At 42.6% G+C, this 24,569-nt stretch overlaps 1 protein-coding gene across 1 annotated transcript in view; it reads right to left on the bottom strand.

The window, feature by feature from the left end:
* Window positions 1–22,022, bottom strand: part of LOC111873058 (furin-like protease 1) — a 605,196-nt gene extending 583,174 nt beyond the window's left edge. The window contains exon 1 of the mRNA XM_023867440.2: window positions 21,907–22,022. Within this exon, the coding sequence (XP_023723208.1) occupies window positions 21,907–21,911 (5 nt within the window). The 5' untranslated portion in view covers window positions 21,912–22,022. The remainder of the gene's footprint in view (window positions 1–21,906) is intronic.
* Between the last annotated feature and the right edge of the window lie 2,547 nt (window positions 22,023–24,569).

The following is a 24,569-nucleotide window of genomic DNA, read 5'->3' as shown; positions in this document are numbered from 1 at the left end:
TATACGTTAAATATGAACTGAGTGGACATTCTTCGCATCACGACTCAAAATCTAACTATGAGTGTCATTATATAGGGAAAACTCCGCGTGACGTGTATTTCAGTTGCCACACTGATCATTAGTGACTGATTAACTCTCGGGTTAATGTTTATTTATGTCATTTCGTACGTAAGAATTCCAATAACGCATATTAACTGCCAAATAACGATTATTCTTCAAATCGGCTTCAAAACTATGAAGACACTGGTGATTCAAACGGCGTTTACCATTTAATATTTCAGTTATATTTTTCACGAGAAATTAAAGAAAATTTTTTTTCCTCCTACATCACAATCTTGCTATTTGAAACTGGTAAATATTTATGAATCTAACGAATTAAATTCAATTATTCAAACGCCGTATGAAATATAAACTGGAGTAATGAAGTCGATTGAGTCTTCCTCCTCCCTAAAAAAGCAGTGAGTTCCTCGAAATATGTTTCAAGGTTCAGAAGTTTAACTGGTTTTTAATCTACTCTCGGTTCTTTCTACGTCTCGTTCACATCTGGGAGTATATTTATAAGTCATTTCACTAATCCTATCTCCTTTTATTACGTTTAGATGTTGAAAAAGGTTATTTTCTGGTGTGAAAAGTCGCGTAGTCCGGCAAAATTTTACCGACGTTTCGGAGAAACGTGCTGCTTCTCTCTTCAGAGGCCAAAAATAAGCCAAGACTGCTTAGCAGCAAAAGGGGCGAGTTGGATTTGAGGTTTTCTTTTTAAAAGGGTTATTATGCAGAATATTCTCGTCTGGAACGTGATTATGTGTACTCCTGTAGAAGCTTACCGACGTTTCGAAGTAACACACTTCAGGACTGAAGAGTAATCCAAGCAGCAAGCATAACAGCTTTCCCTTCCTCCGAAACGTCAGTAAACTTCTATCAGACTACACGTCGACACATCCCAGATGATAGGGAACTTCACAGTCACTGAACCTCGCGTCCAAAATGTTTACATGTTGTCCCTAACTGACAACATTTATGTCGCCAAATAAAAGTATGTTTGTACTTTGAAGGTCGCTTCTTGTTTTAATTGAGTGCGTAAGGAAGGTATCGCAGCCCCGCCCCTCCCCATCAGTACCCCCATGTCAACCCCTTCATCATTTGCATGTAACAAGATACTAATTGCCTGACTGATTTTTTTTAATTTCATGTGGGAGGGGGAGGAGTTGTTTGACGATATCCTCACTATCTAGCTATACTAGGCCGCTCCATAGCTCAAGCGGTTGGTCGCTGGCTTCCCACCGCGGCGGCCCGGGTTAGATCCCGGGTCTGGTCAAGTGGGATTTGTGGTGGACAATGTGGCGCTGGGGCAGGTTTTCTCCGAGTACTTCGGTTTCCCCTGCCAATCTTCATTCCACCAATTGCTCCACAATCACCCTCACCTATCATCTGGGGCTGGTACAATAGGCCAGAAGTGGCCGCAGTACAAGGGACTTAGTCCCACCGCACTAGCAATAAAAAGAAAAGCTATACTATACAATAACGAATTTCGGATGACTGGTGGAAAATGAACTGTAAAGGATGTAGAAGTAAGGGGCCTGGATGGCTCAGTCGGTAAAATGATGGATTACGGGCTGGAAGGCCGGGGTTCGATTTCTGGCAGGAGTGTGACATTTCTCTCTACCGCACAGGGTCCAGACCGGCTCTGGGGCCCACTCAGCCTCCTATGCAATGGGACACTTTTCCTGGGGGAAAAGCGGCCGGATCGTGAACCTGATCACTCACCTCCATCGAGTTCCGAGGTACAAAATGGTGAAGCTGTACCTCCACTCCCCATACGCCTTTATGGCATGGTGATTAATTACTTAACCACAGGAATAATTTTATTTTTGTCTACAGGATGTGGAAGGGAGCGGTAATTACCTAATAGAGGTACTATACCCCAGCATTTTCCTGCAGGGACTGAGGAAAACCATGAAAACCATAGTCAGGATAGCTGCTGTCCCGGTCGACATTTCGAACCAACCATTTCCCGAATGCAAATATAGACGGTTACAGCTAGACCATCCTGCTCGGTAATATTCTGTATGAAATTCTGAAATATAACATGAATAGAACTCAAAACGTTTCATTTCACCGACACTATCAACGCTAAATGGAATATTGCTTATGAAAGAACTTAAAACGTTTCTCATTCTACTCCTGAAATCTGGAGATGAGTGAAATTTATGTGAAGTTGGATAACCTGTTCCAGGTTACTCAAACGAGTGGCGCCATCTAATGAGGATGCCTGAAGACACGAGAGAAGCGACAGAACGCGGGAAGGGACGGATGTGAGCGCAGAAGTCGCAGCAAAGCGGAAAATTGGTTCAGAGGTTTCATTTCTCGCGCGCATTTCTGAATAGAACAGCCGATGGGAATGTTTTAGAGTCTTACAGGGTTTGTGAATAGAATCTAAAACAAAGGTATGCACGACTGCGCCATAAACATAGCAGGTCACTCAGTACGAATGTTAATGACTGCTGGTCATTTCTGGAATGTCTGAGCTACCTTACAGAAGCGACATTATATAGGAAACAAAAACAGCAACAAATACAATTCTGTTGTATTCCGTCTTCTGGTCTGCCGTCTAGAAACATAAAAGTTAGAATACACAAAACTATAATTCTGTCTGTAGTTCTGTATGGCTGAGAAACTTGGTCTCTGACATTAAGGGAGGAACATAGACTGAGGGTGTTTGAGAACAGGGTGCTGAGAAGAATATTTGGACCGAAGAGGGATGAAGTGGCGGGAGACTGGAGAAAACTGCACAGTGAGGAGCTTCATGACTTGATACTCCTCGCCAAACATAATTAAAATGATCAAGTCAACGAGGATGAGACGGACAGGACATGTAGCACGAATGGGGAGAAGAGGAATGCATTTACGATATTGGTGGGAGAGCCAGAAGGAAAGAGACCACTAGGAAGACCAAGATGTAGGTGAGTGGACAATGTTAAAATGGATCTTAGAGAAATAAGATGGGATGGTATGGACTGGCTCGATCTGGCTAAGGACAGGGACAAGTGGAGAGCTCATGTGAACGCAGTACTGGACCCCCCTGATTCCATAAAATGCTGGGAAGTTCTTGAGTAGCTGCACAATTGGCGGCTTCTCAAGAAGGGCTCAGCTCCATGAAGTTAATTTACTATGAGGGCGACTGCAGAAGATAAATTTTACAATCAGTCCCGTTATTTAAACACCAGAATTGATACAGGCTTTGAAGATTCAACAGTGGTGTAGTTCCACATTGTGGTCTTCTGGGTTATAACTTGTGTAATTTGGCGCGTGGATACCACCGTTTCGGAGGAAAACACAGTCTCCATCGTCAGGGTTGAAGATGTGACATGGGTGTAGTCGAAACAGGGCTGTGAAGGGCGGAACCCCGCTGCTTTTTGGGTATCAGTGCTCTGCCCGGGCTCCTATTTTTAAAAATAATGATATTAAGTACAACTAAACTAAATTTTATTTAACTCATAACCTGTCCGTTTGAGAATGAAGTAACAGCCTCTATAAGCATGTGCATTTTTTTTACCAATGTGTCATTCAATTCAAAATTTAAATGCGTGAAGCTATCGTCAGGTAATGTATCACGATTTGTGCCCATGTCTTTGGGCCACGAAATGAGTGCCAGATCGCCCTCATACTTTTGTTTGTAGGGCAACGCCTCTGGTCATAAACCAGAAGACCACAATAAGAAGACTTGGTATTATCCCCCTTTTTTGTATCCATATATCCAATTTAGGTATCTTTTCCCAGAACAGTAACAATAGACTTCACAGCTTTAAAATAAAACACAGCCCTGTTCGCCGAAATTGCTTGAATATTGAACACAATGGTTTATTCATACAATTTTTGATAATAAGGAAACTTTCATTTCGAGCTCTTAGTAACATTGATTCAATATGACTAAAGAACAGAGTCTTGGGAACACACGCCAGAAGCAGATGAAAGAAGTTGTGGATCACAATCAGCATACAAATAAGAGAAAGAGTAAAAAGGGGAGAATATTGAAATGTGACGGCATGGAAACGTTCAAACAATGGCTCGACGTTGATCGTCAAAGAAGAGTCCCAGAAGAGAAGACATAAGACAGAGAGAGCTGAACGACCTGGAAAGGGCTCTTCAAATGAACGCTGACAGCAGATGCGATAAATGATCTTGATTAGTAGCAGAGCATTGCATGAGCTACTGGAAGACAAAGTGAAATAAGTAAGTGCAGTTCCTTCACGGTACAGATGCAATACTTAGATCGAGGTCATTGTGGAGCTTCCAGGAGACAAGAAAATGATAACTCATTCAACATTACTACCCGAATTTACTCATACTTCCTCAGAGATATGAGAACTAAATATAGATGTCTTTTTGAGACGCGGCTCTAGTAGATAGGTAGCAACGTTTCGGAGGAAGACACTGCTTCAACATTCATGGCAGAATTCATCGGTACGCTTAATATTTAGCGTCGTGTGGATCTTTAGTCTCATAAGTAGGCGTATGTTTACTGGTTGTTATACCCGTCAGGAATGGTGGAGCTATAGCTCCAGTCCCCCGCTCTTCTTCATGAGTGGTGCTACAGGGACAAATGTACTTACATACGTATGGAGCTCAGCCCTTCTTGAGAAGACGCAAATTGTGCACACACTCAAGAATTTCTCAGCATTTTATGGAACTCGAAGGTTCATTACCGTGTTCACAAGAGCCTTACACTGGTCCCTATCCTGACCCACATCAATACAATCCATACCACCCCATCCTATATCCCTAAGATCCATGTTAATATTATTCACCCACCTACGCCTTGGTCTTCCCGGTGGTCTCTTTCTTTTCTGGCTTTCCCACCAATATCCTATATGCATTTCTATTCTCCCTCATTCATGCTACATGCCCTGCCCACTTCATCCTCCTTGACTTCACCATTCTAATTATACTTGGAGAAGAGTACAAGTTGTAAAGCTCCTCATTATGCAATTTTCTCCAACCTCCTGTCACTCCATCTCTCTTCGGTCCTAATATTCTCCTCAACACCCTGTTCTCAAACACCCTCACTCTATGTTCGTCCCTTAATGTCAGAGCCCAAGTTTCGCACCTATATAGAACCACAGGCAAAATTATAATCTGCAGAAACAACTTTTTTTTACTTTATAGTAACTAAGATAACGGCGTGGTATGGTTTGGATAGATCTGGCTCAGGACAGGGACTAGCGGAGGGCCCTTGTGAACACGGGAATGAAACTTCGTGTTCCATAAAATGGTGGCAAGTTCTTGAGAAGCTGCACAACTGGGAGCTTCTGAAACAGGGCACAACTCTATGAAATTAGTTACTNACAGTGGCGCAGGCGCAGGGAACATCACATTAACCCAGCCCTGGACTGCACAGCTGCGGGCACATGACCCGTACGTTCTTATCATTATTTTTATTATTATTATTATTATTATTATTATTATTATTATTATTATTGGGGTGAGACTGTGTCCACTTGGTACTGCGACTATTGGTCTATTATACAAGCACCAGATCATAGATGATGGTGATTGTGGAGCAATTGGTGGAATGAAGATTGGTAGGGGAAACCGAAGTACTCGGAGAAAACCTGCCCCAGCGCCACATTGTCCGCCACAAATCCCACTTGACCAGACCCGGGATCTAACCCGGGCCGCCGCGGTGGGAAGCCAGCGACTAACCGCTTGAGCTATGGCGCGGCCTAGTATAGCTAGTATAGCTAGATAGTGATAGCCTTTTTCCCCAGGGGTAAAGTGGCAGGGACGTGAAGCTGACAACTCACTTCCAGTTAGTTCCGAGGTCAAGAAAATATGGATCTTTACATCCACTCCCCCATACGCCTTCACGGCGTAGTGCTTACTTAGTTAAGCATAGGGACTTTACCTTATCATGTCTACAAAATGTTTAATGCCTGTTACAAGGCATTCCTCGCTTTAATCCTTTGTTGACAAAATGGCTGAGTCGTCACAATGTAACTAGAACGATTCCTGTATGGAATTTATAATTCAAAATGTCTGTTATGCCATTATTCCAGATAAACAAATTTTGTAAACATTTTAAAATATTCAATACAATATTTTTTTCTTCTAACTTATAACTGGAAGACAAAAGTAATCTCGCGGACCCGTGACAGGTCCTCGTGAACCTACAGAGGTCCGCGGACCGGACTTTGATAACCACTACTCTGAGATACTGAACTGTGTACATACATTCATGATTCACATTCAAATTACGTGAAATTGGGCACGTCCTATTTTCAACACCTGAACACCACAGCTGGAACTCTTTAAGGCCAATCAATCAGAGCCGAAATAAACATGTAAGATGATTAAAAACAGGTTCCTATACTTTTGTCCGTAAAGTCGAAACTTAACTGAAGTCGAGTAGTGAATTGACGAAATTGATAGACCGAAACTGGATAAAGCGATCTTTTGAAATTATGCACCACGAGGTACAAACCATTGTTTTGTGAGACAATAGCAATTTCGCAGAATAAGCACCGCCTTAATGCCTTACATAATGGACTGACACACAAAGAAATGGGGGCTGTGGCATGCTAGGGCGGGGGTGGGGGGGGGTGGCGGAGAACAGAGAAGAACAAAACACAGCACACAGAATATTCTGTCATTTGTCAAGAAACAAAACAAACAAATATTCGTTTCCCACTAACAAAATAGTTCAGAATAAAAACAACCAGTTCCATACATGTTCATTTCGTGTACATCATGCAAAGAACGCATAAAAATTGTTAGGTCATGAACGTGATTGCAGCAACGGTACTTTAACTTTTTCTTGACTTACAGGGAAGACGCATAAGACAGGTCTCGGCAAAATATTTTGAATGACAGCCATACAAGAAGCAAACTAAAACTGAACGATGCGGGTATAGTAGTAAAAAAAGTAAAGGTATCCCTGTAACAGGCCGTGGAGGCCCACAGGTTTGTGAGACGTTGAGGTTCCCACATTTTCTAGACAATCGGCTCATAGATGGCGGAAAGGTTGTCAGCCTTACGCGCCGGCCGCCTTTTACCCCCAAGAATATTCCTGGTACTCATTTCTGTGAGAGGCTGAGTCGATCCCAGATCCATAGTGAGACTAGAAAAGTTAGGTCAAATGAAAAAGAAATCCACCTCATCGGAATTCGATCCCGCGTTCTTCCGGCTTGTAGCATAGTGCCTCAACTAACTACACTACCGCAAACGATGTGGGTTAATTTAATTCTTTGTATCGTGTGGAAGACATTAATTCACTCTGAAGGAAGATTAATTTTTTAACCCTTGTATTCGTACGTGGTACATATAGTAGCCACTGTGATTTAAAGGGTTAACAAAATGCCGATTTATTTGCGAAATAAAACTTCGAAGGAAAAAACAAATTTAGGAAACCTAAAAGTAGGTGAGAGAAAACCCAGGAAATTTAAGTAGCTATAGAGATGTCAATTTTCTTCTCAATAAGGGTTCTTCCCCGAGAAGCAATTATTTCGGAAGAATATGAACCGTACACAACTTCAAAATCCTATGCGTTAACCCATTCAAGAAATACTCCAATTGCAGCCACTTCAAAATTAATCGTATTTAGTTTCACTTAGCAGAAGTGCCGTCTTATGGGCTCTAACACCTGGTGATCTTGTGGGAGATTACCGACGTTTCAGAAGAAGCAGGTGCGCAATCTTCAGTGCTTAAGTGACCTCTAGTATCAAGATTAAGGCAGGAGGTTCCACAAAACGTCAGTAACTATGACAACACATCTCGTGCAGTAACATTGCAAATAAGATCTAAAGTCAGTGAGGATGCTGCATGAGTAACAATATTATGTTTCCGGACATTTTCATCGTCCTGTTTATTTTTCAGAACATAACGTTTCGGAGACTGGATTCTGTCTCAGGTTTTACCTGAATACGGAGACAGAATCCTGTCTCCGAAACGTTGTGTTCTGAAAAATAAACAAGACGATGTTTTCAGATAAAGACAGGGCGATGTATAATGTCCAGAAACACAATATTTGTACTAGTAACACTGTCTTAGGCTTGTGTCGTTCTCTATAAACAGACGCCCTGAGCGATGGGTACATTTTAAAAACCGTCGGTTCGGAATTAATTAAGAACATAAAGAAGTGAGAGGTAAAAATTCGAGATAGCTGAAAAAGAAAGGCTTCTACAACGACACCTGAAACTGCAGAAAAAACTGAAAGATAAAATGAGAACACGTAGCACGCACTGAGGAACTAAGAAATGAATGAAGAACATTACCCTATCTGAAATAGACTTTTTTTTTCTTCAAGTTAACCAGTTTAGCTTGATTAACTTCCTTTTCTTATTATCCTCCTCTTTATATAATTGATTTTCTGCGCATGCGTGTCGTTTCTTTTTCCATCTTCTCTTCAAGGAGACGGGATAGCGCAGTCAATATGGCGACTAGGCTACAGCCTCAGCGATCGAGGAATGGGGGAGCGATTCTTAGCAGAGGTAAGAGATTTTTCTCTTCTTGAGAACGTCTAGACAGACCCTGGGACCCACCCAGCCGCTTATCCAATGGGTACAGGAGGGGCCAGTGTGGGGGAGGAAGATTAAGTTTTTTTGGTGGGTTTCCTCAGTCCCTTCAGGCAAACGCCGGCATAGCACCTCGATTAGGCCAGAGCTGCTTCTTTCCAAATCCTTTCCAATTCATCACACATCAATTATCCTATCATTCCACGTTATATTCCGCTGACAACGTCGTAAAGTAACTCATGAAAGAATTAATTGATTTATACACCCACACCAACATACACCTTCATGACGTGGCATTTAATTAAACAAAGGTACAACCGTCACTTTCCTTCTTTTCTTTTTGTCATCCTTCTACGCCCCTTCCTATACTTTCTTTTTCTCTAATACGTACTTTATCGTACTATCCCTAACCTCATTTATCTTACCGTCTTTCTTCTACAGTGTTCTGACCAGTGTCTGAAAGGTGTACGTGCGCTATGCCTTGTTAGGGTGACAAATACTCACCACAGATTGTTCTCAGCTAATTCATATTACGTGCTCGTGTTGCTCGTGAGCCCGAAACGGGATCTGTCCTCCCTTGTTACGGCGCCAACACTGTGATATTGGAAAGAGATACCGTCGGTGCCGAGCTGCAAGATATTAATTAAATTTAAGCTGGCCTGAACAAACCCTGGTCCGTAATGGATGGAAGTACATCAGTCTGCGAATATAATCTAGTTCCCTGACTGTTATTCCTGTTGTCAAAGTTACACACCTGGCTTACAGATGCTGTCACAGCTTGACCCATCATTATTATAGATCCTTAGGGCTAAAATGATAAACTGTCAGCTGGTCACCGGAAACAGCGGAGAATGGCTTTCGAAAAACGCCGCACGCCAAATACAAGTATTCTAAAACTCTTCGTCTAGACTATTACTGCCTTCTGCCATGTAACACTGCGTAGTCTAGTAAAAATACTCCCGATATTTCAGAGAAGCCTCCTCTCTCCATCTTCAGGAAAGAACACTGCTTTTCTACAATAAAGTTCATTATCTTATGTCAGTTTCATAATAAAAGAAATGAGTAAAGTAAAGCTATCCCTGTAACAGGCCGTGGAGGTCCACAGGGTTGTGAGATGTTGAGGTTCCCACATTTTCTAGACAATCGGCTCATAGATGGCGATAAGGTTGTCAGCTTTACGCGCCGGCTGCCCTTTAACCCCAAGAATATTCCTGGTACTTATTTCTGTTAGAGGCTGAGTGGATCCCAGGGCCATAATGCTGCTGGAAGGAAGACTTGAAAGGATTCTGTGATTGAGACTAGCTCTTTCTAACGGGCCCAACTGAGTAGGTTTACCCTTCCCTATCCACCTGAAGACGGAGAGAGATCCAGTCTCCGAAACGTCGTGGTTTTTTGTATTTTTGTCTTTTACATACCAGACGATGGGTGAAGTCCAAAATAAGCCAAAAGAAATACTGCTGGAAGGATTAGTAAACTGAAAAAATCCACCTCATTGGGATTCGATCCCGCAACCTTCCCGCTTGTAGCACATTGCCTCAACCAACTACGCTACCACGTTCCCCCAGTTTCATCCTAAAACTTGTTGAAAATAACACTATGTAAAAACACGATGTTCGTCTGAAATACAAAACTGGTTTAGAATATACTGGATCGGTGTCATTTCAACATATTTAGTTAATAAATGAAGTAACACAAAGTAAGACAACTAACGCTTATCAAATGTCAGAAGAGATTACAGAACACGGCCCCACCTGCGGACAGGAGTTATATAATTCCAGTGGCACTTAACTCAGAATAAAACATAAAAAGGCGATATGGTTGAACGTTTAGTAATTTTGTCTGCTCACGCAGAGAACCCTCTGGTTGCTGCTTGCTTTGTTTACGCTTCGACCTTGAAGATGTAGGCAGTAATTTCCTCCGAACGTAGGTAAATTTCTCTAGCAGACTATAACATCACCTCCCAGGAAACAGCACTATCCTAGGCAACGCTATGGCAGCTTCAGATCCTGCAGATCCGAGTGTAACTGAAATATGTTTCAGGCTGACGTAGTTATAATACGAAGCTCTTAACCGGTCAATGACAGTGGCTGCTTGACCATGGGGGGTGTGAAGCTGAAAGTTCGTCTTCTGCCGAATTGGAGCATGACAGGTATAACCTATCAAGTTTAACATTTCATACTAACTCAAAATGACTTCATGGAGCTGAGCCCTTCTTCAGAAGCCACCAAATCTGCAGCTACTCATCCGAGCATTTTATGGAACTCGAAGGTTCATCACAGTATTCACAAGAGTCCTCCACTAGTCCCTATCCTGAGCCAGATCAATCCAATTCAAACCATTCCACCCTGTCTTTCTAAGATCCATTTTAATATTGCCCACCCACCTACGCCTTGGTCTTCCCAGTGGTCTCTTTCCTTCTGGCTTTCCCACCAATATCCTATATGCATTCATCTTCTCTCCCGCTCGTGCTACATGCCCTGCCCACCTCATCCTCCTTGACTTGATCATTTTAATTATACTTGGAGAAGAGTACAAGTTAAGAAGCTCCTCGTTATGCAGTTTTCTCCAGTATCTCGTCACTTAATCTCTCTTCAGTCCAAATATTCTCCTCAGCTCCCTGTTCTCAAACACCCTCAGTCTATGTTCCTCCCTTAATGCCAGAAACCAAGTTTCGCACCCATACAGAACCACAGGAAAAATCACAGTTTTGTACATGTAGCACTTGATGCAGCGATGTAAAAAAGTGGGAGAAAAAAGAAAAAGGAAATAGACTAGACACGTCACACACTGGCCAATGTCCCAGTACAGATAATGGCGTAATTCTGTAGTACACGTCGGAAAACGAAATGCGGCAAAAGCTTCCTGTACTTTGGTGAAACGGAGCGATGGGTCTGGCGAGGAGGGTTGGTTCAGAAAGGCTGGGGATGAAGGCGAAGGATAAAGGGAGTGGTGGTGGTGGTGCTCTCTGTACCACAGCATCCCCTGAGTCAGACCCCGTTTAGAGCTAATCCTCAGAGATATATAGCCACAACGTCATCTCACCCCCGTTGGGAGGATTTACCGGGTGAGAAATGATTTGAGCTCGGAACAATGTCCGACTTTCTAGTCCCAGCAAGATTCCGGTGGGCTACGGGAAAGGGATGCAAATGGAGCATCGCTCTACGAAGAGTTGAACCACATGTGGATTTTGAAAATTATGGGTAATAAATCTTAAGCATCTTTTCATTTCTAAATGAGTTATTTATTAGTCTAGAGCACACAATATTATTTACGAGTAACTGTACGAGACTTTGTAGTGCCCTGTTGCAGGATAACTGACTTCAGATGAATTGTAAGTATTTGAAAAGAAGCGGCTGTGACTTAATCTAAGGATTATTCTGGGATTTACCTCGGGGACTGGGGAAAAGCATGAGAAACCTCACTCACGATATTCGGTGACCTGGCTCAAACCGAGCATCTGCTGAATCTGATGTAGGTCTACAGCGTTACCGCTAGACCACTAGTTTCCAAACTTTTTTTTGTCCACGACCTAGAATTTAAGGTAACATTAGTCTTGCTGCCTAAATTGTGTCGGTAACTGCTGAGGGCAGTAACACTCCGCCACGCGAACTCAGTAAGGGGTCCCCAAACCGGGGGTTGAGATCCGACTTGCATCGCTTGGGCCGTTTCATGGGCTGCGAACTCGCTAAGCAATCAAGTGAACCTCATGGCTCTAAGAAAGCCTGTTCCGTTTATTAACACAGACTAGACAATTTGATGGATTGCGGTGATTGGTGCATTATTACACTCCTACGGCTTTTTCTTCGACTTGCATCACACTAAATAACCTCAACGTCTGATAAGTACTATCTTTCGGTGACACCGTACGGTCCGGTAATGTTCACCAACGTTCCAGAGGGACATACTGTAGCCATCTCAAGGCTTGAATAGTAAGCAAAGCAAATAACCAGCAAGAAGAAGGCAGACAGCAGAGCTTAACTTACACTTACACCCTGAAGGTGGACACAGTAAGTTCCTCCGAAGGGTAGGTGAACTTCTACCGGAGTACACGACGTTACCTCCGAGTACAGAGCAATCTTCATAGACACCGCTGTGAAAACCTCAAATCCAGCCTCACTGACTGATCATTATCCATAACTAAATAATGTCAGCACGATTACAAATAATTTTCCTCTGTACATATACAGTACAGAAAAACTGTTGTTCGCCCCACATTCTATGAATATCGCTATACCCTACACTTTAAATCTACTTTTCTGTGTACGAATTACCCCCCAAAGGTGTCTACACCTTGTGGTCGTGGGGCTTGCGTGACTCTGTGACCTGGAGTGTTATGCCGGCGGTAGTTTAACTACTGGTAGGGTCACACATGCCGGAAAGTTCAAAGGATAGAGTCCAGACTAATAAAGGTACCCTGGTCAACCAGGTGGGGGTTTGGGCATGAGTCTAACAACGTCATCCTCTAAAAAAAATTTTGTTCAGAAACCTAACAACCAGCTTCGGTACAACATGCGTGGGTCCATTCCTGTGGCAGCACGCATTGGTTGTGGAGACTGGTTGTAGAGGAGGCCAAGGCTCACCCAGGGCTGTAGTGCCGAGTGGTAGGTAGGTAGGTAGGTGGGTAGTTGTACGAATTACGTAGTAGACTTGCATGTTCTATTTCAAGAACAATCTGATGTATGAATCGAGGTAAATCTGTAGATATAGTCCTCGCTTTTCGAAGGTTCGCATTACGAAATTTCGCCCATACGAACTATCATAATTAAACGAATAGCTTCGGCTTGGTTTGTCACCTTCATGCGAACTGCCCTAATCCGACATCCTTTCCGAACAACAATTAACAAGTGAGAGCGAAAGTCGATGTTTTAGGAAAATGTAGCTGCAACAGGAGAAATATTTCGTGAATTTCTTCGTGACTGTATAGGTGCTGCAGACGTAGAGAAGCCGTAATGCTATTTAGGTTCCCGCTGTCACCGTGACGTCTGATAGGGACCCGCAACAGTGTGCAGAACTGCACTTTTCGCTGAACGAGAGAGGCAAAGATTAGCGTAAATGTATGCATTATTTTAGGGTGTCAATGTACCACAAAGCCTGAGAACTGCTGCGGTAACTCATTCTTTCGGTTGATCCTTAATCATTATTCAAATTCATCGGACAGACTGGTGTAGCGATAATGCTGCAGGATTGTATTCGTGAGGTGTTAGGTTCCAGTCTCGACTGGGACATCGGATATCCTAAGGTTTATTATGGCTTTCCTCAGTCCCGCCATGAAAATTCCAGGTTACAACCATGAAGCAGGCCACAACCGCTTCCTTCCAAATCCTTCCCATTTCATCACTCATGTTAATATCTGAATCCATACCGTACAGTCTAGTTACAACATCGCTAAATAGCCCACAAAAGCCTTCATCTTCGCACCTATAATCTTCTTCCTTCTCCCTCTGTTTTTTTCACCTCTTATGCTATTTGCTTTTATTTTTATTTATTTGTCTTTCTACCCCTCTTTCCTTCTTCTATTTCTCTTCATACTCGAATGATTTGGAAATCAACAGAAATAATTTATATCATACGCAGGGAAATATCTTTACACGTACGGAAGAGCTGGCATTGCTTTCAGTATAGTGACTAAACTATGGGGGTGGACGACCGAGGAATCAGGGTTCAACTCTTTGTAGGGGCTAGAGGGTTCTCTCTTCTCCAAAGCACCCAAATAGATTCTGGGGTCCACGCAGTCTCTTATCCAATGGGTATTGGAGGATCTTACCGCGGAGATAAAGCAGCCGGAGCGTGAAGCTGATTATTCACGTTCATCCAGAGATTAAGAATGCGTTGACGTATTCCTCGAGTTACCCATACATTTTCATGGAGTGTACCTTGATTACGCTTAGAGACTTCATTTTTACCTTCACATGTGTGGATCAGGGAGCAGATGTTAGCTGTTAGACAAATGGTACTTCGAGTGCAACTGACGGGACTGCGTTACCGTGGTTAAGGGAGATACCATGGGCAACATTTGGTACAGCAAGTATAGTTCCCATTGCCAACGGGGGATATCGCTAATCACTCTGGTTGTGGCCATGATTAATTGTTCCGCAGACTTCAAGTGGAATCAATCGTGCATCAGGCGCAGAGCTGCTCGTGCTGCCACGTGCATTTAAATGAGCAACTGACTAATTTGACCTCAGCGGCCAATCACGCTTCAGAGCTAGGTTTTGGTCCAAGTTTAGTTTCCAGAACATGTATAATGCACACATTACATGTGTTTCCTGTAGCTCTGCAGTTACTGACGGACTTAAATGTTACTCTGTCCTTCATGCGGGAAGGTTTCATTTTGTTCATTCACGGTGGCCGCGCGGTCCAAGGCATAAACTGTCTTCGCTCGCTCAAGCACTGGGGTCCCGGGTTCGACAATCCAACTAGAGGCATGGATGTATGTGTTTGTGTTGTTCTGTGTGTAGGCAGTGGCCTTGCGACAGGCTGATCGCCCATCCAAGGAGTCCTACCGACTTAAGAAAACGAAATAACGAAGAAGGTCCGAAGGGCTGTAGAGCCACAGAGAAAGGAAAAATGTTTTTTTTTCAACAGTGTAAATACATACTTCGCAGTCACCATGCAGTTTTTATTACATTATTATTTATTTATTTGTATTCGTGCTGACTCTGTAATTGTCCATTGGCTGTTGACCTCAGCAGTTAAATAAACAAAGAATGGGACTGAATTGAACTATTAGAGCGTTGGAGTGTGACTGGGTACATATGGCACATCGCCCATTAGTGGGCTTGTTGTACCATCTCTGGACAATAATGATGATGATGACGACAATGAGTGTGAAGCAGTCGGTGGAACGAAAATTTGCAGGAGAACCGACGTATTCGGAGAAAACCTGCACTACTGCCACTTATTGCATTACAAATCCCACTTGACCTGACCTTGGATCGAACCCGAGCCGCCGCGCTGGAAAGCTGGCCATCACATAGTTTAACTTATTTCCTTTCGGTTTTATGAACTGGGATGTTATCATTCTGAATTCCTGAAAGTATGAATCTCTTACACAGTTGGTAGGACTCTTTAGACGGCAGATAGGCCCGTCTCAAGGACTCTTACCTACAGATAACAAAACAAACATACAAAAAAACAAGCCTCCATGCCCCGTGTAGGTACGAATCCACACTCCTAGTACTCGAACGGCCGGTAACATTTTGCACCTTTGAGCGCGTGGCCACTGTGACTAGCTAAACAGTTTTATCATTAAAAACAACTTCAGGAAGAATGTCTCTAGTTCCTCGCCCCTATGTGGAATAGGCACTTGTGTATGTTCTTTAGAGGCACCCTGTATAATCAAAACCGAAACAAAACAAGGTCCATGAGATGAAACGTATTTATTGTTTCATGGTATGGTTTTTGCTCTTCTTCCATGCGGCCAGTCCCTACAGACGGGAGACGTGTAGATTGCACAGAAATATACAGCACACACCCTTCTACTACATCCACACCAGGTGAGCAAACTACGTCCCAAGGGGCGGATGCGGCATGTGAAATCTTCTGCTTCTGCCGAGCTACTGCCAAAATATGCCTATAATATTATTTCTAACTAGCTGTACCCGGTCACGCGTTGCTGTGGCTCAGTCTAACGAAATATTTCAATTCAAACGCAGATAAATCGACACAGCTCAATCCCACCGCCAAATGCACTGAATAATAAGGAAAACAGTTAAGAAAACGAAATTAAAAACAATGAAAATTAAACTATACTCACGAAATGAACGCTATGGTAAACGACACAGCCCAATTCCAACGCAATGTCACACGAAAAAATTAAATCAAAATGAAAATAAATCGAAATTATTTATATTCGGTATATAAAAACACGCGCGCATTCGAATGCAACGTTGTGTCAAAATTTCAAAGCAATCGGTGAAGAACTTTCGGAGATCTTCGAGGGGTAACAAACCAACATTTACGTTTTTATTTATATAGATCTATATAGGAATATAAAACGCTATCCCTGTAACAGGCTGTGGAAACTCAAAGGGTTGTGAGACGTCAAGGCTCTCACATTTTCTAGACAATCGGCTCACAAATGGCGGTGAGGTTGTCAGCCTCACGCGCCGGCCGGCTGTCATTTACCCCCAAGTATATTCCTGGTACTCGCTTCTGTTAGAGTATGAGTCGATGCTAGGGCTACAGTACGGCTGGAAAGATTAGGTCAATGGAAAACTCCAATGACCTAATCGGGAATCGAATCCGCGACTTTCCGGCTTTTGTAGCATTGTGCCTCAACCAACTATGCTACCGAATGTCCTCAGTCTATATCAACATGCTTAAAATCAAACAGCTTGTCAGCAACTGCAACCATCACCATCTGTTGCATTAACGTGGAGAATAGAAACATTCACTACGCAAATTACAGTTTTAAATATATTTCAAAATGCTGTACTGACATGTTTCTGCGGAGGCAAAACGCTTGCAACCCCTTATCTGACCCTTGAGATATGACAGTTGTCCACTCTTGAGATATACAGATATTCTAGTCATCTGCTGCTACAGCAAAGGCGTAATAAAGCTTATTTGGATTTGGACCGATCTGAACGAAAACTCAAGTGACCTAATGCTGACGAATACACGGCGTCACATACCAGAAAACAGTAATCCTCAGATTTACAGCCATGAGAACCTAAAATCTCACAATCCGCCTGAAAATTATCGTACTCCAAGCGAATTCTTAGCTGGTGCCTTGAAACAGGCCACGATTAATACTCACTGTTCTCATCGACTTATCTAATTACACGATAAACAGCATCTGAAATTCACACTGCGTCTCTAAATGACCTACAAACCAAACCAATTAAGCGAATGCATCTCGTGGATGGTGATTAATGATTGGTCAGCTCACTGCGAGGTTTGTATATATCAGTGAAAGGTACTGAAATTTCAAACAATAGTTCAAAGAGAAACAAGTAAGTAGTGGCAGCAGCAGCAGTAATATTATTATTAGCAGTAGTAGTAGTACTGACCGCCTCTGTAGACTAGTGATCAGCGTTCCTGGCTACAGATCCAGAGGTCCAGGTTCGATGCCCGGAGCTACCAGACATTTTTTCGGAGAAGTAGTGGGTCAGTAGTAGTCAGCCTCGTGATGATAATTGAGGAGCTATTTCAAGGAAATACCGGCTCCGGTCTAGAAAACCGAAATTAACGGCCGTGGGGATTCGTTGCGCTGACCACGCGACACCCTCTATGCGCAAAAGCTGGCATTAAACTTCGCCGACAAGCGGCGGTATGGTTCACTTGCGGACTGAAATCACGTAGTAATAGTAGTAGTAGCAGTAGAGTAGTAGCAGTAGCAGTCACAGTAGTGCCGATCACGGTGGTCCCGCGGTCTAAGGCATGAACGGTCTTCGCTCTTTCAAACGCTTGGATCGTGGGTTTGAAACCCACTCAAGGTATGGATGTCTGTGTGTGTTTATTCTGTGTTTGTGTTTGGTATATTTCATCCATTTCTTCCATTCTGATATTATACCAAAATTCAGGAGGGGGGTGGGTGGGGAGAAGATGCCTAGTTTGCCTCTCCTGCCGGCTCCCATGCCTATACACACATATGTACATGACTACGGTTGATAAGAGAGTGTTCCATACAGATCTATATCGCCATTTCGCACAATACTCGACGCCTTGCAAAATGTTATTACGTGTGGATACAGAGCAGTGTAAAGCGAGCGCGTCTTCTGGACGTACAATATGAATATCTATGGAGAATGGTGTCTAGTATATTTGGAGAAGAAATCCCATATATTTCAATGTAAGAGACGATGTGAGACGATGATGGAGATGCTCTAACGTTCTGCAAAGTATCATATTCTCCACATATAGGGTGCATAAAAAGTCCCATTATACAACTTGTAATTTTATACACGCTTAAATTTATTTATTGCTGTGTAAGTCAATTTTGTTTAGTGTTTAGTGCTTATAAGAGGCAACCGCCTCTATGGTCTAGTGGCCACAGTTACTGGCTACAGATCCTGAGGTCCCGGGTTTGATTCCCGGCTCTACCAGATTTTCTGAAAAGTATTGGGTCTGGAACGGGGTTCACTCAGCCTTGTTGAGGATAACTGAGAAATTATTTCAAGGAAATAGCGGCTCCGGTCTATAAAACCGAAATTAACGGCCGTGGGGATTCGTTGCGCTGACCACGCGACACCCTCTATCCGCTAAAGTTGGCACTAACTTCGCCGACAAGCGGCGGTCGCTCGGTCGGTATAGTTCGCTTGCGGACTCAAGCCACGGAGCTTAGTTTTTATAAGAATGGCAGGCTTAAAATAATGTGCTTAGTTAAGCACCACGCAATGAAGACACGTGGGGAAAAAGAGATGCAGTTCAAACATTCCTAATCTCGGTACTGCATGGAGATGAATTTTCAGGTTCACGTTCCAATCGCTTCATCCCCTGTGAAGAAGACTCAGGTACTCGATGGATAGGGAGCTGGGAGATCCCAGACAAAAGTCCTGTGTTTCCAACGAGACCGAATCTGGATTCCTCGGTCGTCCACTCCGTAGCCCGGTCGCTATACCGAGCTATCCCGGCTCCAATTAAGATTGGGACCGAGTAGAATTGAGTGTGCGGCTCACGAAAGAACATACACAGAGAAGCCAGACTGAAATTCGCAGTGACTTTCAAATAAGGTTCCATAAGAATGCATGAGTCTACTGCCTCATTCACTACACTGATTAGGCTACAGGCTGGATGACCGGAAAATTGGAGGCTTCTGTCTTCGGCACAGCGTTCAGATCGACCCTGGAACCTACACCCAGCTTCCATCCAATGAGTACCGGGGCTCTTTACCCGAGAGTAAGGCCCCCCCATACACACACAGTTTGGCCTTCCGATCGACCTTACAGGCAAAACTGTGACAGTTTACCCCCTCCCTTTCCTCCCCATACACGCGCAGATAAAGCGGCAGGCTTCATGCCACAATCACGGTCTTCCAGCCTATAATGTTGAGTCACACACGTCACGTGCTAGGGTCCTGCAGGCAGAGCTGACCGACTGACGAGTTTCCCACAGGCCAACAGTCCAAACGATTGACCGGCCGGCCGCACCACACACGTCAGTTTTGCCTTTCAGTCTTTAACTGTGCAGGCCGAACTGGAGGCCAAACTGTGTGTGTATGGGGGCCCTAAAGCTGTCACCCTTATATAGCGCCGAAGGCTGAGCAAGACAGGAGATATTCCTCCAAGAGAAGACCAGGGTTCACATATGGTTGTGATGCCAGTCTTCTTTCCCATGGATGCACCTCCCAAAGTGACAGTACTGAGATGGGAACGAAGTGATGATTTAGGTCGCGCCATATCTCAAGCGATTACTCGCTGGCTTCCCATCGCGGGGGCCCGGGTTCTGGTCAAGTGGGATTTGTGGTGGATAAAGTGGCGCTGGGGCAGGCTTTCTCCGAGTACTTCTGTTACCCTGCCAATCTTCATTCCACCAAATCCTCCATCATCATAATCACCCGGGGCAAGTACAATAGGACAATCAGTGGACCCAGCTGGAGTCCACCCCCAATTTGCGAATTAAAAAAGAGCAATGATTTACATGCAGACTAACGGGACTTGGTGCGCATCCTGTACATAGCTGTATATTTATCTTTTGTCTTATAAATGTAAATCTGCGGCTGTGTTTGATCGTGGCAGTGACGTCACATGTGCGATTAGAAGAAATCCTACAAAATATGTGCTTGTCTTCTAGCGTGACTTCCTTAACAAACACAGTAATCTTATGCGGTTAATATTCGTGATTTATACCATAAAAGTTTCTGAAACCTTTTAAAATTAACCATGAGACTGTGAAACAATTCTAAATAAAACTAGGCATATATGTATAAGTTCAGTCGCTGAAATAAAAATAAATCATTCATGTAAACCTGTCATCGAAACTCAATTCATGCAATATCAAGCACGTATTTAAAATAAAAATAATAATGGCGACCATCGTTTCGAGAATAGAAACAATAAATGTTGAGTCGGCCAACTACCTAACTCCATGGCCTGTAGTCCGCAAGCGAACTATACCGACCGAGAATCCGCCGCTTGTCGGCAAAGTTAGTACCAACTTGTGCGGATAGAAGGCGTCGCGTGGTCAACGCAACGGATCCCCACTGCCGAAAATCTCAGAAAATATAGTAGCGCCGCTAACTGAACCCAGGACCTCTAGATCCGTAGCCAGGAACTCTTACCACAAGACCAGAGGCTACCATTATGTGAAATTAAAAAATGGCCTATCCTATCCTCTAACCGGTTTCTTTTCTTCGTCATTTCCTGAATCACGGACTGCTAAAATAGCAGTGGGGTTACTAGAACTCGTGTTTTGTCTCTTCTTGTATGTTGCAGTACAAAGAGCCCATAAATCTGAATGTTAGGTTATCAGAACACCTAACATGTTTATTTGCAATATAAAAATACTGGGAGAGACGTCACTATTTATCTGATACTTATTTAACGACGCTCCCATTATGTCAAATTATTGGATGATTCTAAATAATGAACTCCAAAAGATGTGGATGAAAATTATCGAGGCCTAACTGCCGACACTACCTCTACATTTGCCTGAAGGGACTGAGGAAGACCACGACAGAACTTAGGATAGTCGATTTCCCGTACGAGATTCGAGCCGGAAGCGATGCCCCTTGTTCGGTGACGAGACATAACTCACACCGAACAATGGGAATTCTGCATGGGAATAAACCGAAGCCAGAAATCTTACATTTCAAGAAGTATGCTTGTATGATTGTTTCCTTGGTAACAGGTTATCATTAAATTATTATTATTATTAATGGAGTGAAACTGCGCCCACTTGGTACTGCGGCCACTGTTTGACCTATTTTAACAGCCCCGGATGATAGATGATGATGAGTGTGAACCAATCAGTGGTATGAGAACTGGCAGGGCGAACCGAAGTACTCGGGGAAAACCTTCCCCAGCGGCACTTAGTCCACCACAAATTCGAAATGACCTGACATGGGCGCGAACCCGGGCCGCCGCGTTGAGAAGTCGGTGACTAACCGCCTGAGCTATGGCACTGCTCTTCACTGCCTTATCTTCTCCAAAAAATTACCACACATGACTTGGGAAATAGTTAAGCAGACTACACTTCAGACTAAAGGCTATCGTGACGCTTATATGTGCGTGGATTACTGAGAGTTTCAGTATTACTGGAATAATGTCGGAGATCCTCACTGAGAGGATGGGTTTTCGCCTAGGTCATAGGAATTGTCAAGCATGAAAAGATAGTTTTCTGGAAAATTTCAAGAAAGGTAATACCGATTTGTATAGGTTAGGTAAGTTGGGTAAATGTAAAGCACATAAGACTAGAGGATCCACAATACATGCTTCGTTTTTAAATTATGACATACCTCATTTTGCGTCGCACTTCTCACCATTTGTTTGAAGAGAAATAATACTATCTCCACATGTTCAACAACACGCAATAATTACGCGCGTATTTCCGAAACTCCATTCGCACTTTCATTCGCACATAACCAATCAGTATAACCGCGCACTCTCTTGAATGATTTGGAAACTACTTTGAACTGCGACACATTTCTGTCGCATGTCCTAAACTCAACGATGAAAATTTCTTCGTTCACTTAATTTCGATTTGGTACACTTGCCGTTCGAGTAGTTTTCTCAATTTGCGCTGCTCAGTTCAATAACGTGTGTTCAACTCAGGCTGAAACAGTTCTCGAAAATTGCGGTTGCTAGTTTCCATTGTGTGCCCTCGCCCCAAAATGTGTTCAATTCAGGCTGATAAGACCGAGAGTCCACCAAGGAAACTGGCAACCGCAACACAACTGCGATTTGCAAGAAATGTCGCCGATTTCAAGCAGGCAACTGGTTTCCTGATTAGCTGACCACACTATCTCAAGTGGGCGTGTTTGCCCGCCAATTTCTTGCACTTCTTGTCTGCAATGTCAAATAATAATATGGTAGTGGTTGAGATGGCGCAAGAGTAGAAGGCAGGAGAAAAGGAAACATTGGGTGCATAATGAACATTGAAAGTTTTTCTTTACTAGTGGATCTTGTAGGACCTCAAATTCAAAACCACNACATTTAAAATAAAGACACATGATAACAGGTGGAGAGTCATTTAGCTCTTCATATGTTGAATTTCTGCAGCATCCATTTATCCTTATCCAGTGGCAATGGTAATAATTATCTCTATCAAATGAAAGTATATTTGAAAATTAGAGGTTCTGCATTAGCATAAGGGCAAACCCAAATTACTTCTGCTTGATGTACATACTATGACACAATGCCATCTGTGCAAATGTACACACTGTTAACCTACTTAAAAAAAATTTGAACTAAGTATAGTTGAATGATTTCATTTTAATGTAGTCAGCCATAGGCCTACTTCATTCCTGAACGTTGTATTAATGAAGCTATTTCAGTGTCTTTAAGACATAACTCATTCCCAGAAACAAGACCTTATATGCAGGAGAGAATTTATGAAACTACTCGCAGATCATTTACTTGCAACTCAAAACATAAAGAATGAGACCATCAGAAGAATGTACATGATCGTAGCTATGCTTCTTTTCAGTTCTAAACAGCTGTATTAGCATACTGCACAAATTATGCACTCAAATGTGTTGCTCCTGGCTACTAACCCCTTCAATGGTTTTCCTGTATCTGACATTAATAAGTGGATCAGAGACAACAGTCTCCATCAGTGGTACTAACTTCCAGTAGTATGCATCTGTTTCTTAGTTTATTTAACAATACACCCATTATACACTCAAATGTATATAAAGAGTTCTGTGAAAATCATAACTGTAGGGCTGCTTATCCCACTAACCAATCCATTCCTGTCATACTAAATAAATGCAAACACCTTTTGTACTTCCTTTAACAGAAATTCTCTTAACATTCATCTAGGTAAGTTCAGTTTTCTGGGATGATGTGCCATGTAGTTTGGTAGACAGATGCAGTCTTTTGGAGAAACCTACCATCTTCATCTTCATGGACCTCTTCTTATACCCTTATGATAGAGACAGTATGTGCCTTCAAAAGGTTGGTACCTATCCACCAAACTACAAAGTATCACTACTCAGAAGACCACAATCTTAACATTCATTGTCATGGAAGTCTCATATCTGATATTCTTAAAAGACAGCTTCTCATATGTCATGTGTGACTTCTGTCCAGTGTCTTCCCCACCAAAACAGTGTCAATATTTCTATTTCCATTGTTCATACCACATATCAGTTGCATTTGTTTAATTACTGTAATTATAGATAATACTGTAAATCATGAAATTTTGTTATGTAAACATCTCCAGTTTTATCATCATCATTATAACACTCTGTTCTTCCTTCAAAATTAACAGATCAATGAGGAAGTTCACTGGCATAATTTTCTTTCTGAATGATTCATTTCCTTTGGTGACAGGCTGTTGTTCATATATTTGTTGTGCGTGTTCCTTATGAGTTAGTATATGATAATACAGTATGTTATTAGCCATGTGAATAACTCTAGTATGAAACACGGTGGTGGGGTGTACATGTATACTGCTTTGTGTTTTGTGTCACTAGTCTCACACACCACATGTATTAATTTTATGGAAGCAAGTAATGATGAGACATCTAAGCATGGGAGAAATACATATTTTACTCAGAATACCTATGAATTATGATATGAAATATTATATTTAAGCATCCTGTTGCACTCTACACGATAAATGATACAAACTCCGTCCTAAGTGCAAACAATATATATTTATATATATGTCTTTGATCTTGTTCTTTCTACACTACATGTTTCGGCCTCTATCGGCCATCATCAGGTGTATACTCTTAACGTCGCTGCCACACTGAACCCAGTCTAAAACTTAACATTTAAAAACACAATGTCACATTCTTCGTATTATCAACATCTACATCGTTGATATGTGTCTGGTATGTAGATTATGTTTCACACGTCGCACCCGATATTCTTATAGTAGCACTCTAAAAATCTTTAGTTATGATGTTTTTAAAACCTTTTAAAATTTTTTCTACAATTTTTAAATTTAAAA

This window comes from Cryptotermes secundus, unplaced genomic scaffold (genome assembly GCF_002891405.2).
Source record: "Cryptotermes secundus unplaced genomic scaffold, Csec_1.0 scaffold4, whole genome shotgun sequence".
In the NCBI taxonomy this organism is placed as follows: Eukaryota; Metazoa; Arthropoda; class Insecta; order Blattodea; family Kalotermitidae; genus Cryptotermes; species Cryptotermes secundus.
Note: the sequence above shows the minus strand (reverse complement) of the source record. Positions and strands in the feature narration are given on the sequence as shown.